The sequence below is a fragment of the Neoarius graeffei genome, chromosome 8, assembly GCF_027579695.1.
Source record: "Neoarius graeffei isolate fNeoGra1 chromosome 8, fNeoGra1.pri, whole genome shotgun sequence".
Taxonomy (NCBI): Eukaryota; Metazoa; Chordata; class Actinopteri; order Siluriformes; family Ariidae; genus Neoarius; species Neoarius graeffei.
In genome coordinates, this window is record NC_083576.1 from 1884728 (window position 1) to 1904486 (window position 19759).

A 19759-nucleotide genomic window follows, 5' to 3' on the forward strand; every position below is an offset into this window, starting at 1 on the left:
TGACTAGTTTTTCTCAGCTTATCACACAAACTCTCAGCTCTGATGCAAAACATAAATCTGTAGCAGGAAGAAAACCATTTTGAAATCAGGACGTCAGGAGGAGGAGGAGCTTATAGATCTCAGGACGTCAGGAGGAGAGCCATTCCACCGACTCGGTGCCATTTCTGTCCCTAGAAAATTATATGTATAAATTCACATAAAAATGTACTTTAAAATACATTTCCTTATTACACAGAATGTTCTGCACATTGATCTGATTTCAAATTTAGGATATATAACTGTAAGGATTAATAAAAACTACCTAAAACACTGAAAAATAGCATGTGTTACCTGTCCCCGCACTCTAACTTTATACTTAACTATGAAATATTATGATTAAAATCCTTCAGAAACAGGATTTCTTTTGCACTGTTGTGTGACTCCATATCCTATCCATGGTTTAAATATATTTTTTTCATAAGAAATCCACAATATCTTAGTTAAATTACACATTTTAGTCGTGTCCCTGGGTTTTCACTCAGTCCTGTTACCCAAACATATTACCCCATCTGACAAATTTGGAACATTCCATAAATCACATGCTCAACAGGAAGTTGCATCAGTTGTGTCTTCTGAAGGCCATGGGAAGACCAAAAGTTAGTTCTCTCGTTTACTTTTCTGTATATTTGATGATTTTTTAACTTTGACTGATAAGGTCAGTGTCAACATACTGCCCTGTTACTTAAATTATTTCTTAGATTATATTTGTTTATTTTAAAAATACAGATTTTTGGTAAATCACTAGAATGTGCTAAGTGTGGTCATGCTATTAGCGATGACGCCATGTGGCTTAATTCCATGTATTAGCTAATCCTAGGCTAAAAACTCAGTCCTGTTACTTTCAGTCCTGTTACTCATATAAAGAGTATGCAGCCATCTTTGACTTCCAAACCTTGTAAAAAAATAACGTAGCCTGCGGTTGACCAATACACATTTTGAATAGTTAAATATGTGTGTTATTATAATCAGTGTTGAAAAGATATAACAAATTAAGTTTAATTTGGGAGTGGTACAACAAGCAAATGGCACCCATTGGGTGGAATGTCCCAGGAGGAGGGGCTTATAGATCTCAGGACATCAGGAGGAGGAGGAGCTTATAGATCTCAGGATGTCGAGGAGGAGGAGCTTATAGATCTCAGGATGTCGAGGAGGAGGAGCTTATAGATCTCAGGATGTCAGGAGGAGGGGCTTATAGATCTCAGGATGTCAGGAGGAGGAGGGGCTTATAGATCTCAGGACATCAGGAGGAGGACGGGCTTATAGATCTCAGGATGTCAGGAGGAGGAGGAGCTTATAGATCTCAGGATGTCAGGAGGAGGATGGGCTTATAGACCCTTTTCAGTCACGTGACCTTCGTAAACGCGACCGCCATTTTGGACATGTAGTGGACTTCGGCTCGAATCGGTTTGAATGCGAGGAAGGCGACAAACGAAAAACATAAAAGAAAAAGGAGCGAGATGCAGAAAACACCTTCACTATCCAGAGACGTAGGGCATTTACAGGGCGAGCAGAGGGAGAGGGATTTGCAAAAATTGAGGTTAGCAGGCTTAGAGAACGACGTTTACCTGCTTCCACCAGGATTGTTCACTGACGTACGGAAGTACACGAAGCCCTCGTCTTTACCTGACTTCGGCCCACATGATCTGTATACCTATGTCGTTAAAAACCCATCGCCATACACATACACGCCAACGTCCGAGGTTCCGGAGCGCGCTCCGGCTTGCTCCAGGAGCAGTGTTGCCAGATGCTGCTGATGTTTTCCAGCCCAAAATATGTTCAAAACCCGCCAAAATGCACTTGAAACCGCTCAATCTGGCAACACTGTCCAGGAGTGCTCCGGCCGAGGTTACGGAGCGCGCTCCGGCTTGCTCCGGAGCAAGCTGGAGCGCGCTGCTTAATTTGAGGGCAACCTCGGCCGGAGTGTGCTCCGGAACCTCGGCCGGAGCACTCCGGGAGCAAGCCGGCGCGCGCTGCTTAATTTGAGGGCAACCTCGGCCGGAGTGTGCTCCGGAACCTCGGCCGGAGCACTCTGGGAGCAAGCCGGCGCGCGCTGCTTAATTTGAGGGAGAGCAAGCCGGAGCGCGCTCCGGAACCTCGGACGTTGGCTCCGGCAGCTATTTATACTGGATCCGGTGTAAATAGCTGCCGGATCATAATTACAGTAAGCTAGTAAATATAGCAAAGGAAAAACTTGAGACTGAAAGGTTTTAACAGTCATCCAAATGACTGAACGTAAACATTGTTACAGTAACATACCAGCTACTTGCTGACATTAGCTAGTCAACAATAGCTACTACAGAAGAACAAAGAGGTTACAATGGGTTATTTTAGCCTATTTGGTTACACACTCGCCGCCACAGAATGTTAACAGCAATGTAATGCCTTTTCTGGCTAATTTTATTCGTCTTACCTCCAACAAAGTAGTCACTATACAAGCGCTGGTATGCCGAGGGCTGCCAATCTGTTAATGGCCGCTATCCATCTTCTCCGTCAGGATCCGATAAAATGATAACCCTTGCCTTGTTTGTTGATGGTTACTACATCCAGGTGCACAACAGTATAGTGGCATGATGGAAGTCTTGCTGAAAGTAAAAACTTTCTTTGCTGCCGTTCCTCAATGCTGGCTGTGGTAAACTACTGGTAGTACACGTCCAAAATGGCGGCTGCGTTTGTCGTGACATCACGTGAAAAGGGTCCATAGATCTCAGGATGTCAGGAGGAGGTGGAGCTTATAGATCTCAGGATGTCAAGAGGAGGAGGAGCTTATAGATCTCAGGATGTCAGGAGGAGGAGCGGCTTATAGATCTCAGGATGTCAGGAGGAGGAGGGGCTTATAGATCTCAGGATGTCAGGAGGAGGAGGGGCTTATAGATCTCAGGATGTCAGGAGGAGGAGGGGCTTATAGATCTCAGGATGTCAGGAGGAGGAGGGGCTTATAGATCTCAGGATGTCAGGAGGAGGAGGGGCTTATAGATCTCGAGACATCAGGAGGAGGAGGAGCTTATAGATCTCAAGACATCAGGAGGAGAAGGAGCTTATAGATCTCAGGATGTCAAGGAGGAGGAGCTTATAGATCTCAGGATGTCAGGTGGAGGAGGGGCTTATAAATCTCAGGAGGAGGAGGGGCTTATAGATCTCAAGACGTCAGGAGGAGGAGGGGCTTATAGATCTCAGGATGTCAGGAGGAGGAGGAGCTTATAGATCTCAGGATGTCAGGAGGAGGAGGAGCTTATAGATCTCAGGATGTCAGGAGGAGGAGGAGCTTATAGATCTCAGGATGTCAGGAGGAGGAGGAGCTTATAGATCTCAGGATGTCAGGAGGAGGAGGAGCTTATAGATCTCAGGATGTCAGGAGGAGGAGGAGCTTATAGCTCTCAGGATGTCAGGAGGAGGATGGGCTTATAGATCTCAGGATGTCAGGAGGAGGAGGGGCTTATAGATCTCAGGATGTCAGGAGGAGGAGGGGCTTATAGATCTCAGGATGTCAGGAGGAGGAGGGGCTTATAGATCTCAGGACGTCAGGAGGAGGAGCTTATAGATCTCAGGACGTCAGGAGGAGGAGCTTATAGATCTCAGGACGTCAGGAGGAGGAGCTTATAGATCTCAGGACGTCAGGAGGAGGAGCTTATAGATCTCAGGACGTCAGGAGGAGGAGGAGCTTATAGATCTCAGGATGTCAGGAGGAGGAGGAGCTTATAGATCTCAGGATGTCAGGAGGAGGAGGAGCTTATAGATCTCAGGATGTCAGGAGGAGGAGGAGCTTATAGATCTCAGTTCCCATTGTAGTAGTGGCAGCTGGCTCTCCATGAAAGAACATCATCTCTCTCAGTGACGTGTCTAAAACTGAAGGAGCGTGGTGTTCAGAACGGTAACTTTTCGCTGAGAAAGTCGAGGTCCTGCTGTGCTTTTGTGACAGTGGAGTTGATGAAGTGAGACCATGAAAGGTGGCTGGAAAGCAAGAGGAATTTAAAATGAGCTCCACTTCCTGTCTGTTAATTTCAACACGGGTGTGGCTTTTGTAGCTCTTCATGATCTCACTGATCGCTTCTTTAGTTTTGTGGACATTCATGACCAAGTTGTTGTCAGGTTTGTTATTATTTCTTATGGCTCCGTCACTGTGGTGTCCTCAGCGTGGTTAATGATGTGGTTTTATCCGTGTGCAGCCCTCCATGTGGAGAGACGACAGTAATCACTCTCTGGCGAGCCGGTGTTTAGTGAGAGTGATGATCACTCAGCGTTGCCCTCTTTTACACACTGAGGCCTGCTGCTGAGAACATCAGAGATCCGGTTCCATGTGGAGTTACGCAGTGGCCGAGTGCTCTCAGTGGATAATCCGATTAAAATCAGAGCTGTAATTTACACCTCATCTTCATGCAGAAGTGCTGCTGCTGCTGCTCAGTGTTCAAGAAGGTTCTATATCTCTGGATGGCAGGAGGAGGAGTTAGTTGATCTCTGGATGGCAGGAGGAGGAACTTGATGATCTCTGGATGGCAGGAGGAGGAGCTAGTTGATCTCTGGATGGCAGGAGGAGGAGCTAGTTGATCTCTGGATGGCAGGAGGAGGAGCTAGTTGATCTCAGGATGGCAGGAGGAGGAGCTAGTTGATCTCTGGATGGCAGGAGAAGGAGCTAGTTGATCTCTGGATGGCAGGAGGAGGAACTTGATGATCTCAGGATGGTAGGAGGAGGAGCTAGTTGATCTCTGGATGGCAGGAGGAGGAGTTAGTTGATCTCAGGATGGCAGGAGGAGGAACTTGATGATCTCAGGATGGCAGGAGGAGGAGCTAGTTGATCTCTGGATGGCAGGAGGAGGAGCTAGTTGATCTCTGGATGGCAGGAGGAGGAGCTAGTTGATCTCAGGATGGCAGGAGGAGGAACTTGATGATCTCAGGATGGTTGGAGGAGGAGCTAGTTGATCTCTGGATGGCAGGAGGAGGAGCTTGTTGATCTCAGGATGGCAGGAGGAGGAGCTAGTTGATCTCTGGATGGCAGGAGGAGGAACTTGATGATCTCAGGATGGTAGGAGGAGGAGCTAGTTGATCTCTGGATGGCAGGAGGAGGAGCTTATTGATCTCTGGATGGCAGGAGGAGGAGCTAGTTGATCTCTGGATGGCAGGAGGAGGAGCTAGTTGATCTCAGGATGGCAGGAGGAGGAACTTGATGATCTCAGGATGGTTGGAGGAGGAGCTAGTTGATCTCTGGATGGCAGGAGGAGGAGCTTGTTGATCTCAGGATGGCAGGAGGAGGAGCTTTTTGATCTCAGGATGGCAGGAGGAGGAGCTTTTTGATCTCAGGATGGCAGGAGGAGGAGCTTTTTGATCTCAGGATGGCAGGAGGAGGAGCTTTTTGATCTCAGGATGGCAGGAAGAGGAGCTTGTTGATCTCAGGATGGCAGGAGGAGGAGCTAGTTGATCTCAGGATGGCAGGAGGAGGAGCTTGGTGATCTCAGGATGGTAGAAGGAGGAGCTAGTTGATCTCTGCATGGCAGGAGGAGGAGCTTGTTGATCTCAGGATGGCAGGAGGAGGAGCTTGTTGATCTCAGGATGGCAGGAGGAGGAGCTAGTTGATCTCAGGATGGAAGGAGGGGGAGCTTGTTGGTCTCAGGATGGCAGGAGGAGGAGCTTGTTGATCTCAGGATGGCAGGAGGAGGAGCTAGTTGATCTCAGGATGGAAGGAGGGGGAGCTTGTTGGTCTCAGGATGGCAGGAGGAGGAGCTTGTTGATCTCAGGATGGCAGGAGGGGGAGCTTGTTGGTCTCCGGATGGCAGGAGAAGGAGCTTGTTGATCTCCGGATGGCAGGAGAAGGAGCTTGTTGATCTCAGGATGGCAGGAGGAGGAGCTTGTTGATCTCAGGATGGCAGGAGGAGGAGCTAGTTGATCTCAGGATGGCAGAAGGAGGGACTAGTTGATCTCAGAATGGCAGAAGGAGGAGCTTGTTGATCTCTGGAGCAAAGCAGTGACCGGATGTTTTTTTGTCTTTCTGTTCCTTAGACATGTTTTCCACAAGGTGTGTGTGGATCCGTGGCTGAATGAACACTGCACCTGTCCCATGTGTAAACTCAACATCCTCAAAGCTCTGGGCATCATGGTGAGCGCGCACACACACACACACCACAATCACCATCATCTGGGAGTTGGGTAGAAAGAAAACCAATGAATGCTAATAAACCACTCTCTCTTCGTTGCAATACAAATAAAATTATCTAAATATCAGTGATTTGATCTTCAGTTTGTCGTGCGATTTTTATTTAGTTTCAGATTTAAGTCAACAAACATGACTGAAATGCTTTAAATACAGGAATAAATAAATAAATAAATAAATAAATAAATATCTACAATAACACACAGTGTAGTCCAGAACCCTGCTGTAGTCCTGAGGTTCTGCCAGGGTGTGGACGACTGACCCAGAAACTCTCCACGCCGAGTATCACACTCCACTGCCCTCAGTAGACACTCCGAGAAATAAAATCACCAAAATACATTTGAGAAATGTCTCACTTTGCAAATATTACAGTATTTATTTCACTAAGCGAGCACTAATGGCGAGTGTAATTATATTTTTGTGTTTATAATACCGTCGTGTGTTCTCAGACATTATAACAACAGATTTTTCAGTATCCAGATTATCATTGTCCCTTTTTTCCCTTTATGAGTATAAAGTGGATTTAGTACATTTCTGCACACTCGTCTAAAAACAATCAGCAAACACAGTTTTTCAAATCAGCAAACACAAAAATAATAACTGGATATTTACTAAACAGGCCACATGGTGTTTATGACGTTTTACTCTGCTGCCCTCTAGTGGTGGAATTAAGCACTGCGCCTGATAGTTTCCTGTTGGGGTTTTTTTTAGTCTTTCTGACGTCATTATTGAATCACAGAACCGAACATCAGTGAAAAACTCAGAAAAGTATTTCCATGATGAAGTTGGTGTAGCTGTGTGTTTATTATATTTCTGAATTTATTCAAACTTGCATGAATAAATGTAAAATAAAAGAATGAAAAGTTGGCATGAATTTAAAAAAATAGTTTTGAAATAAATAAATCAGTGATGAAGGTATAAACACTATTGTTATAAAATACTGACACAAACATCCATCACACCTCATCACATACAAGGAGAAGACGGACACAAGAAAGAAAATACTGTACAGAAGTTTAACTTACTGCACATCACAAAAAGAAGGAAAATATCGGTTTATTTTACAAAATATATACAAAGAAAGTAAGAAATAAAACATGAACTGTGGGTGCAGAGGATGATAAAGATCTACAAATACATTATTTGTTTGTTTATTTTGTGGTAGTAGAGGACATCAGAGAAAACGTCTTTGAATAGTAGCAAAACTTGACAATTAAAATAAATGTTTAATTTTATTCAGTCTTGTTGGGAATGCTAACTTTTGCACTTGTGTGTGTGTGTGTGTGTGTGTGTGTGTTTTCAGCCCAACCTGCAGTGTGTAGATAACGTGGCGTTCGATATGGGGCGGATGACACGCACTCAGTCCTCCAGCCAGCGGGTGGCGCTGATGGACGTGACGTCTGAGACAAACATCAATGTGGAGCCAATCGCACGCTCCGGGTCATCTCAGCTGCTGTCCGAGTCGGAGCTGTCACACACACACACACACCGCAGCGGGGACATCAACATCGCCGTCACCAGTAAGAGACGCCTCATTCTTCATCATCATCATCAATAATAATAAAAGTCAGATCTCCTTTCTGATGATGATCAGATGATTTTTTTTTTCTCCTTCATGTTTGATTTATCAAACGATTTAATTAATTCATTATTAATTATTACAGTTTCATCATGTTTAATTTATATCTCATTATCATTTTAATGTTTGATTCATGTTGATGAGTTCCAGTTTTACATTTTCTATTCCTTGCTTCCTTTTCCTCTCTTGCGCGCGCGCGCGCGCACACACACACACACACACACACACACACACACACACACACACACACAGCATGCTGTACTACTTTTCTGCAATCCTTGTGCTTTTCTATCGCTCCCTCAGAGATCTGTCTCTTCTTACATCATAATTTGTACTGCAGTGGCGATGGTTTCTATGGTAACATGCACACCAATCGTAGTGTAGGAGGCGGAGCTTGTTGGGCTGCACAGGGGAAATGCATAAGCACATCACAAGGACACGTTTGACGGGAAAAAAACCCACTGATGTATGATCTGGAGTTCTTGTATGTGTTTGTGGGCGGGGTTTGTGGGTCAACATTCCACCTGAGAGTGTCTGTGATTGGCTGATGTATGTTTACATAAATGTACGTTCTGTCAGGACATGAGAAATTTATAACATTCAAACTCGCACACTGTGCTGTTAAACTTTTATAACCCACTTTGGAGGCGTGGCACGTTGTAGGCTCATGTCATGCGGTACTCATCTGTTCTGATTGGCTGTTGGAGGAGGTGTGTGATTGGGCGACTGTTTCTCACTCCAGCAGCGTGAATCTCTGCACACTCCTTCTGTCCTTTCTGCACTTCGTCTGCTTTTACGTCTCTCTTCACCTCTGCTGCAATGACTGGGCCCTTTTGCCTCTCAAGACTCCACCCACTCCTGAAAGTGACTCCGCCTCCTTTTACTCTGTTAACAGAAGAGTGGTTTATTGTGGGCAGCTTCGCCGTCCTCAGTGTTTTAACGCTGTGCTACATGATCATCAGAGCCACCGGCAACAACTACGACAACTCGGCGTGAGTACCAACTTTAAAATCGTTTCTAAATTAAACACCAACATTCTGTTTGTATCTTAAAGAAGGGTTTTATGTGCTCGTAATAAACAAAAGCATCAGTCAGGTCTGTTATTTTAAAAGATCAGCTGAGATTAAGAGAAAACAGCTTGAAGATTTTTATACTTAAATACAACCCTGATTCCAAAAAAGTTGGGACAAAGTACAAATTGTAAATAAAAACGGAATGCAATAATTTACAAATCTCAAAAACTGATATTGTATTCACAATAAAACATAGACAACATATCAAATGTCGAAAGTGAGACATTTTGAAATTTCATGCCAAATATTGGCTCATTTGAAATTTCATGACAGCAACACATCTCAAAAAAGTTGGGACAGGGGCAATAAGAGGCTGGAAAAGTTAAAGGTACAAAAAAGGAACAGCTGGAGGACCAAATTGCAACTCATTAGGTCAATTGGCAATAGGTCATTAACATGACTGGGTATAAAAAGAGCATCTTGGAGTGGCAGCGGCTCTCAGAAGTAAAGATGGGAAGAGGATCACCAATCCCCCTAATTCTGCGCCGACAAATAGTGGAGCAATATCAGAAAGGAGTTCGACAGTGTAAAATTGCAAAGAGTTTGAACATATCATCATCTACAGTGCATAATATCATCAAAAGATTCAGAGAATCTGGAAGAATCTCTGTGCGTAAGGGTCAAGGCCGGAAAACCATACCGGGTGCCCGTGATCTTCGGGCCCTTAGACGGCACTGCATCACATACAGGCATGCTTCTGTATTGGAAATCACAAAATGGGCTCAGGAATATTTCCAGAGAACATTATCTGTGAACACAATTCACTGTGCCATCCGCCGTTGCCAGCTAAAACTCTATAGTTCAAAGAAGAAGCCGTATCTAAACACGATCCAGAAGCGCAGACGTCTTCTCTGGGCCAAGGCTCATTTAAAATGGACTGTGGCAAAGTGGAAAACTGTTCTGTGGTCAGACGAATCAAAATTTGAAGTTCTTTATGGAAATCAGGGACGCCGTGTCATTCGGACTAAAGAGGAGAAGGACGACCCGAGTTGTTATCAGCGCTCAGTTCAGAAGCCTGCATCTCTGATGGTATGGGGTTGCATTAGTGCGTGTGGCATGGGCAGCTTACACATCTGGAAAGACACCATCAATGCTGAAAGGTATATCCAGGTTCTAGAGCAACATATGCTCCCATCCAGACGACGTCTCTTTCAGGGAAGACCTTGCATTTTCTAACATGACAATGCCAAACCACATACTGCATCAATTACAGCATCATGGCTGCGTAGAAGAAGGGTCCGGGTACTGAACTGGCCAGCCTGCAGTCCAGATCTTTCACCCATAGAAAACATTTGGCGCATCATAAAACGGAAGATACGACAAAAAAGACCTAAGACAGTTGAGCAACTAGAATCCTACATTAGCCAAGAATGGGTTAACATTCCTATCCCTAAACTTGAGCAACTTGTCTCCTCAGTCCCCAGACGTTTACAGACTGTTGTAAAGAGAAAAGGGGATGTCTCACAGTGGGAAACATGGCCTTGTCCCAACTTTTTTGAGATGTGTTGTTGTCATGAAATTTAAAATCACCTAATTTTTCTCTTTAAATGATACATTTTCTCAGTTTAAACATTTGATATGTCATCTATGTTCTATTCTGAATAAAATATGGAATTTTAAAACTTCCACATCATTGCATTCCGTTTTTATTTACAATTTGTACTTTGTCCCAACTTTTTTGGAATCGGGGTTGTATTTCAGTGCCTTAAAACGGCCATGTGTAACCTTTGGCGCCCTCTGAGGTCGGTGAGGTGAATTAAAAGAAGAAATTTACCAACGTTTCCTCCTCTTCACTCAATCCCCTGTGACCACACCCCTTCTCTTGTAATGTCTCATGAGTTGCCTTTTAAGGAAAAGGGGTGGATCTAAGAGCAGCTCTGTTCCTGTGAGTGGGGAGGGGCCTGAAACAGATTTCAAGGCCAGGAAAAAAAAAAAAAGCTTGATATAAAGACATTCGTAAGGGTCAGTGTTGATATTGCATTAAATAAATTCTACTTTTATACAGAGATCATAAACATCACATCCTACAGAATAAACGTTTCTAATGTTCTTCTGTCCGACAGAAACGTCACTGTAATGAAGAAAACGCTGTTTACTTTACTGTATTTCTTTAAAATATTCAACTCCAGTGTTTTTCTCTTTTTTTTTTTCCAGATTGGACATGGCGTGAAGACTGACGTCGGATTTCCAAATTAAATCATTAGTTCATAGCAGGATTTTGTTAATAATAACGTCTTGCACTTAATTAATTAACGAAGTTTTGGTTCATTTTTCTGAAGCAGTTTATTTTTTTGCTTTATATCTGATGTCTGTTTTAAGAATCAGTTTTATAATGTTAATGGTAAAGACACGTCTTCATTCTGAGTGTCTTACTTTCGTATCTTTGTACAGCGTTATGAAGTGTTTTTTTTTTTTAATTTTTCAAACATAACATTAAGGTTTTCTTCATTTGAGTTACACCAAAAACATTCCATGTCCCAAATCACTCTGAAATTCATCTCCGTCTCAGCGTTCAGTACGTCGTCGTGTGAAGAGGATTTTTTGCGTCCTGACATCCAGCACACAAGCCGTTCTCAAGTTGTTAATAAGAAGTAAAAATTAAATAAAAGTAAAACCCACCATCCACATAAGAACCTGAGCACCAGTTTAATGAAGGCACTTAAAATTAATGACATCAAACATTTAGTACTGAAATGGATGTAAATATTATTGAGTAATAACATGAGACCACCATTGTAAAGGCTTTTGTACAGATCTGGCAACCCTGTGAATCGCACCTGTGTCAGGAATTCATACATTTAAATTCCTCATATAAAACTCAACCATACATATAAATATAAAGAGAGTGTACAGTGTTTCGTATTATTTAAACTCCTTAAACACAATTAAGCCGAATTCCGAACTCGATCTTCACTCGCTGTGTTTACTGTCTACGGTATAAACGAGTCCAGAAAACAAGCAGAGGTCAGAAAAGACAGAAAATGGCCGAAAGTAATGAATGAATCCAATTTATTAAAAGTAAAAGTGTCGTAATTAATAAGTCTGATCACACGGCGTCACTGGAGTCGTTTAGATTTACGATGAATTGAATATCCCACGTCTCAGAGTCCTGAGTGGGACGTGAACCCTCCACCTGCCGGGTCACTCCACACACACACAGCACACGGATTCATACTGCTCCAGAACTGCGCTTAAAGGTTTTCAGGAATTATTGAGTCTTTATAATTTATTGTTTTTTTTTCTCCCAGAATTTGCTTGTGATGAATGAAGAAGAACCTGCAGCTCCGTGTGAGGAGCTCAGCTGGAGTTCAGAGAGTTTAGAATGAAAACAAACTCTTGCACTGTTGGATATTTTCATTTTACTTTCATTTATTCTTTTGTACTGATTTATTTCCATTATTTTCTTTTAAACTTTTTAGTTAAAAGTAAAGCCATGACAGCGAATCAGGGCCATTATAGTAAAAATATATATGTATATGGAGCTGGGGGAGGGGAGCGATATTCCGAATTACTGAAATTAAAGCCGAAGATGTACAAGAGAAAAAAAAAAACTCAGAAATTTGGATATTAAAAGGTCAGAAATTCCAAGATGATGAAGTCATAAATTTACGTTGATAAAACTCTCGTGCTTCCTGGCTGCAGTGCATTCTGGGAAATGGAGTTGAAATGTCTTAACGCTTTATTCGTTTATATTGCGCGATCGGCTCAGTCGTGGCGTCTGTGGTGTGACAACGACGAGCGAGCTGCAAAGTGACGTCATCTGGTGCCTTGATTATAAATAAATAAATGATTTTTTTTCCTATAAATTTGCTACATTAATCTCCAGAAATTTAGTTTTTAAACAGAATATTCCCCCTCCCTCAGGTCTGTATTTTTTTTAACTTACAATAACCCAAACGCATCATCATATAAAACTGTTAAATCAAACAAATAAATATTATAAATTATACATTAAACATGATAAAATCATAAAGGAGTGTCAGCGAAGAGCTTTTTAGATCCTGATCATGAAGTTCCTGACTTAAGCTCTGATTTCCGTGGCTTTGAGTTGAAGTTCTTCTGCTAAGATCAGGGTTGGGTTTTTGTTTGTTTGTTTGTTTGTTTGTTTTTGATTTTGTTTCTTGACTTAAAACTTTAATCCCTCTGTTGAAGGTTTGATTCTGTCACATCTTCCTTTAGTTTCATTTTATTATCTTAAAACATATTTTGGTTGTTATTGTGGCATGTGTTTTAATGCTGTGGATAAAAAATATAAAGCACACACACACACACATCATCTCTATTCATGGAGTTTTGAGTAAATCTGATTTGCACTATTGGAATAAAAAATGATTTCGAGCCTGATGAATGAACTTTTTTCTCTCTTTACTGAGTGAAAGTTTGTGTGTGATTTTAGTGATGCTGATTTCACTCCAGGATAAATAATCACACGTGTAAAGAAAATGCAGAGAGAGAGAGAGATGAGCAGGAGAGAGAGAGAGAGAGATGAGCAGGAGAGAGAGAGAGAGAGAGATGAGCAGGAGAGAGAGAGATGATTTCCTGTTTAATCCTCTGTGAATTTACTGAATCTGAATTTTTCATATTTTCCGTAAACAACAAAAATATCAAACAAATTTCATAAATTATTTTCTGGTTAACCTGCTCATGATGCTTCTGAATCATTAAAAAAAAAAAATCAGTTTGTTTTGACATTCAAAACTCCGTTCACTGGAGGTAACTCTTTGGCCACGCCCATTAAAACATTATAAACATGATATTACATTTAAATCTCTGGAGTTGTGCTCATAAGTTTTGGCACTGTAACTGTAAAACGTAACTCGCAACAGCATCATGAACATCAAAGACATAAAAACATAAAATTACTGACATTTACAGAAAACAATTGTAATTATTCCAATCTTATAAAGTTATCATTTCATCACTAAGTTGATAAACGATTATTTTGTCTGTAATGTCGGTAATGTACAGAGTTCTGATCTCACAGATGATAAAGATTAGAGTTCATTATCGTAGTTTATTTCGACTTCATATTTAAATGATGTGTTCATATTAATGATAAACCTTAATTTGTCGATTTTATTTTCTTAAAAATCAGTGATAAAGTAAAATAGTTTAATAACTCAAATGCTCAAATTTTCATCATTAATTAAATATTTAAAACTTAATTAAATAAATTTGTATAATTGGTTTTATAATCTTACCAATCTAGGGCATTATTATTATTATTATTATTATTATTATGTAAATGATTGCTATTAATTGCATATTTACATTTTTACATTAATTCTTTTAAAAATTAAAACAGTTTATTTTATATAACAGTGAAACTATTTTTTGTGTAATTTCTGACATTTGTTTTGCGTGTCCATATTCTGTTGTTACTATTTATGAGACCATAAAACAAATATAAGTAAAAATAAAACAAAGTACATTTTATTGGATATTTATATTTTAGTTTTCTATTTTCAGGCATTTTACATTTCTACAGTATTTGTTTTTGTTTGTTTAGATTATTTTTTCTTTGCCTTTTCATATTCTCTTATCACTGTGTATGAGGCGGAGTAAAAAGCTCATTGATTTAAAACACATTTCTGAAGTGTAATTCTTATTTCTGCTACAAATTTCAACCTTTTTTTGCATCTTTTCTCTCGCAGGTGGCCAGTTTTTTGGCCGGACCTCGGGATCTCCACGCAGCGTGGTGTGTGAGATGGAGCTGCCGGATATTCAGATGTCTTTGGACATGTACGACGAGAACAAATCCTGAGGACACACTTCCTGTTAACCTTTGACCCCTGTGCCCCCCCTCCCCAAACCCCTGAATAAGGGGACAGACGCGTTTGCCAGAGACAGTGAAAGTGCTGAAACTCTGGCATTCCACAACCTTCTGGACTCTCGTTTTACAGAGAGTTTGTTTTATTTGTCTGTTGTGACTGAACTTGGTCCATGTTTGTCATCTGAAAATTGTCTTTAGCTCCATGACAGAGTTTCGGATGATCAACCGTGAATTATGGATAACCTTTGACCCTTTGAGGAAAGATTTCTCAGCTGATTTCAAGGCTCAGGTCGTGTCCCAAATGCTAGGGTTTTGTAGAAGTGTTCTTATCAGGCCGCTAGCAATGAGAACAGCATAATTAGCCAGTATTCTGCTAGCTAATCAGCTAATTCGCGATTAGCGTATATGACCGAGTCGACCACTAGCTATATTCCAGATAATGCAGCTTTAAGTTTACACTTTACGCCAATCACAGTGAAAGTATCTGTCTAATAGTTCTGTTGTTGTTCTGATCTTTGATGGCGTTCGCTTCAGAAAATTTCACCAAAATAAAGAACAAATAGCGATTATATTTAACCTAAATATCTCATTAGGATCTGAAAACATACCAATGATGTCTAGCTAAAATCGCTCTGCAACACGAACAAAATTGATGAAACAACATATTTGAAGATTTTATAACTTAGACATGAGTAATAATAAAGTACAACATTTGATTCAAAAGAAACTATTTAAAATGCTTTAACTGAGACAATTTAGAAAATGTCACCAAATTAGCAAATGCTAAAATAATACCGCTGTTTAGCTCGCTAGCAAAACTTAAAGGTACTGACTGCAAAGTCATCTAAAATTTTACATTTTTTTGATTGAACATGGGATTTTCCTCTGTCTCCCAAGAGCAATATCATGTGGATGAACGGGATGTGATCATGTTGATGTCCTGAGGGTCGCTGTTCTCTGTTTTGGGACCGTTCTCTTGCGGTAAACAGTACGGCCCTACACAAACAGGAAGCAACTGAACGCGAGGAGCTTTAACTAATTAGCATAACTATGGAACTGAGTCACACCAAGATGGCGGCACCACCAAGAAAACATCATGACTCTGCATCGACCTCAGAGAGTTTTGAGTCGCAGGGATGTAATTTGTGGTTGACGTTTGCAAATAGAGCCGTGAAACAAAAGACGAATATTTATATCTTTTCTCTGTTCCTGCTTTTGTGTTCTTGTTTCTTTCTGTGGATCAAAACATTAGGTGTGTAACTCCATACTCGCTACCGTGGAGTCAAGCTCCTGCACTCTAAGAGCACCAGAGCTTTTTTATTTTATTTCTTTTTCTATTTTTTTTTTCTGTGTTTGTGTAGTTTGATGTTTGTTTGAGTGTTTTGTCCGCCGGTTGTGGTGTAGCTCCGGACCCAGTTTTGGGCGTCGGTTCCCTCCAGGCCTTGGTTCGCTGTGGGTGATGCCTGTGCTCCCAGCTGTGGACTGCATTGAGCTTGTTGCTCATTTTACATCGTGGTTGTCCAGCGCTCTGTGCTTTAATGCTTGGTGTGATGTTCCGAGCGATGTTGCTCGGTGGCGTCGCGGTGGCTGTGCAGGCGGTCTGGGACACACCAGCGCTCTGCGTGGCGGAGCTTCTCTGCTCACTTTGTGGATCCACGGCGTGGTGTTCGAGCAATGTTGTTGACGCCGTCACGGCGGCGGTGCTGGAGATGTGAGACTTGTTTTCATGCGCCTTTTGGTGGGACTGTGGCTGCTACATCACGGGAATTACATCCTGACCCCTACTTGGTGGACTTTTAACTTTTATTTATTTATTTATTTTTTAGTATCTTTTTATTTTTTTTTTTCTTTCCTTGTCTATAATTGTAAAGCGTCCTTGGGTTTTTTGAAAGGCGCTATATAAATTTAACTTATTATTATTATTTCTAAGGCTAAGATAGCTAAGTGCTAGCGAGAATGATTTAGTTATCTGTCCAGAAAAATGACGTTGTCTAACCTTGCTCTGTCTTGCAGTTGCTCTCACTAGGCAGACTTTCCTTTTCTTTTAGCCGGAGGGAGAGCCGAGTCCGCCATGTTCGCCCACGCCGACTTGTTTTGGTTAAAAGTAGATCAAATGCCCCACGGTGGTCACATAGTATTGTTGCTCACTTGCTTCGGCGATCTCCGGAATCATAAAATACGGGACGCTTTTTATCTCAGCAAAACATTTACACACAGGATACACAATGTGTGTGTGTGCAGCAGCAAAACATCTCCAAACTCCCACAGACATAGAACATTTTACCCAGAATTCAACTTTGCAGTCAGAACCTTTAACTGTTGCTAACATTAAAGTGCACAAAATCCATTTGAAATAAGTTTTTTGTACTTTTTTGCTCGGTTCAGTGCTAATCAGGCTGTTTATTGGGTGAAATCATGATGTCAAGTGCACTGTTAGTCAGACTTTTCTCCTAAAACCAAAATATGATTATATTACGAAAAAAGGTCCATCACGGATCTGAAACTCATCCTGAACTCCACAGTGTGATGTCGAAGCGTTTTAAAATTCATTTAGATTTTATACTTTTGAGTAAATTTGTTCACATATTTATGGTAAATTCACATTTTTCCATTTAAAACAGAACCGTATTATAAAACAGATTTGGAGCAGAGAGATGTGGCTAAAGTGCTGATAAGCGCCATAAGTCCAGAAGCTCTTTTGGACCAGTTCCGTCTGATATGCACATTTTATTCTCTGAACCTCCTTCCCTTAGTTGCCCATCAAGGGTTTAAGGGATGAGAGTGTTAGCAAAGCTGGACTGATTTTTTTTCTCCTTAAATTGTTCTGTAAATGTGTTTAAACCTGTTTCACATGGAGATGGAAACTAAAATTAATCTGCTCAGAATCTATGCTAACACGTTTGCTAATCATTTACTTCTCCATCCTGGATTTTCTAATTTCCTCATTTAACCCTCGATATCTAACATCTCACACACGTTCCTGAACTAATAGCTTCCGGGTTCCACATCATCATCTTCCTCTCATCATTTGCATATAAGACGTGATTGGTGGATAGGTGGAGATTAACTTGTGACGTCAAAAGTTACTGCAAGGCTCATACATACATAACTCCGCCCCAAATCAGTTTCATCCAGAAGTCCTGAGGAAGTTTCTGTTTAAGCTGGAATTAATTAAATGGGGAAGACATGTAGTGTAATTAAATATTACAGCGTTCCAGATTATCTAAACATGATAGCATTAGGGATGCTGGTTGTCATGGTAACCTGAGCTTCCTAGCAGTTAAACAGCTAACGTTCCACTATGAGTACCAAATAAACAGGAACATTAGCGTTTGGGACCGAGCCAGAATCTCCTGAACTTCTTCCTCTTTATGACCTCGATGTCGCTTCATAGCACACAAACTCCAGATGAATCAGCGTTACTTCCATCTATAAACAGTATTTAAACCTGTAACTAACAACACGCCTGGTACACTTCAGTACTAATAATCTATATATAGACACACAATATATATGAATATATCCAGTATTCGCATATATACACATTCATTTATACTTATATATCTCTCTCTCTCAGTGACCTCGTAGCACCGTGTGTGTGTGTGTGAGAACGTGAGTTCATCTGCTGTCTCTCTCTCTCTCTCTCTCTCTCTCTTTTTTGTATTTGGTGGTGAAACGTTTTCCATTCTGGGTGATTTTTTTTTTTTTTAATTCCAGATTTCAGGAAATGAACAGGTGAGATGACCGTGATTGGTGGCTTTGTGATGATGATGGACCTTTTGTGTTACTTTATCCTTCATTAAAATGTGTCATAATTGCAACCATGGTTCATTGTCTGCGTATGATGATGATGATGATGCCCTTTATTGTCACTAGTCACATGTACCAGTGAAAATAGCCGTCAACCTGTCCGTACATATACAACATACAATTGACATAGGGTAGACAGGACAGGAAGACAGGGATGAAGATAAAAAGGAAACACAACATGAGGAGAGATAAGGAAAAAAAGAACACCCCCCACTATGCTCCTGTCAGGAGTACAGTGTGGGAACATTTAAAATAAAAAGGAAACACAACATGAGGAGAGATAAGGAAAAAAAGAACACCCCCCACTATGCTCCTGTCAGGAGTACAGTGTGGGAACATTTAAAATAAAAAGGAAACACAACATGAGGAGAGATAAGGAAAAAAAGAACACCCCCCCCCACTATGCTCCTGTCAGGAGTACAGTGTGGGAACATTTAAAAAACCTTTGCACATAAGCACACAACAACACAAGTACACTTTAAACACGGGACTTGAGGGGGGGGAAGGTGTGGGGGGGAGGGGAGGAGGTAATCCAGTGCAAGCAAGCAGCCGTCCGCTCCTGCAGCCATGAAGGCGCTGGTCATGCACCCGCTTGTCACACTGGGGGTCAAAATGGTGACCGCGGAAAATTAGAGAAGGAATGCGAGAGTGTCTCCTGGCAGTGACCTTCAGGGGGAAATGTTGCCTCAGCAACGGCCTGAACCGAGGCCAGTGCTGTCTCAAGGAGCCGAATGTCAATAAGATATAAATTGTTTGGTCTTTCCAGACGCAGTCTTTGCACGTCCACACCACTCGTCCATATCTGTCCATTCCGTCCATTCTATTCAAATTGATCTCCGAAAAACGTATTCCTTGCAAAGCTGAAAGCTGCTCCGAGATAACAACCATTTTGTGGTTAATGTTCTGAATGTCCACAGTCCGAGTGCCAACAGCTTTGCCCACCGCTCCAATCATATCGGGCAGCTTTGTGGGGCTTTGAGCAGCTGTCACCGTTGTCTGATTTCCTTGATATACCAGGGCAATGCCTAATTCAATCAGCAAAAGTCCTGTAATCATGGTTCCGAATAGGTAGATATCGTCAGTGTCCTCCACAGAAAGAATCGCCAGGCACACGACCCGCCACCGCTCCAACGCGTCCATCGTGTAACCAGCCGCAAACGTTCCGGCAGGACAGACGGGTTCCCCCAAACCCAGGCTTCTCGTCGAGAAAACTGTGTCAATTTCGTTAGGAGACCAGTTTATCAATTCCATGCTTTTTTTTTAGTTTAGAAAGTAATGCAGGGAGAGTCTCTTCAAAAAGTACAGCAGACGAGACAAGACACAGAAGCACAAGCAGGGAAAAAAAG

The 19759-nt window shown here is 41.6% G+C and overlaps 1 protein-coding gene across 3 annotated transcripts in view; it reads left to right on the top strand.

Moving 5' to 3' along the window:
• The window catches only part of rnf130 (ring finger protein 130), a 65711-nt gene extending 52537 nt beyond the window's left edge, over positions 1-13174 (top strand). For 2 of the 3 annotated variants that reach the window (XM_060927202.1, XM_060927201.1), the window contains exons 7-10: positions 6028-6124; positions 7482-7698; positions 8653-8749; positions 10985-13174. In XM_060927202.1, coding sequence (XP_060783185.1) covers positions 6028-6124; positions 7482-7698; positions 8653-8749; positions 10985-11000 — 427 coding nt within the window. In that variant the 3' untranslated portion in view covers positions 11001-13174. The remainder of the gene's footprint in view (positions 1-6027; positions 6125-7481; positions 7699-8652; positions 8750-10984) is intronic. The other variant, XM_060927203.1, reaches the window with a different exon arrangement.
• Positions 13175-19759: the final 6585 nt, after the last annotated feature.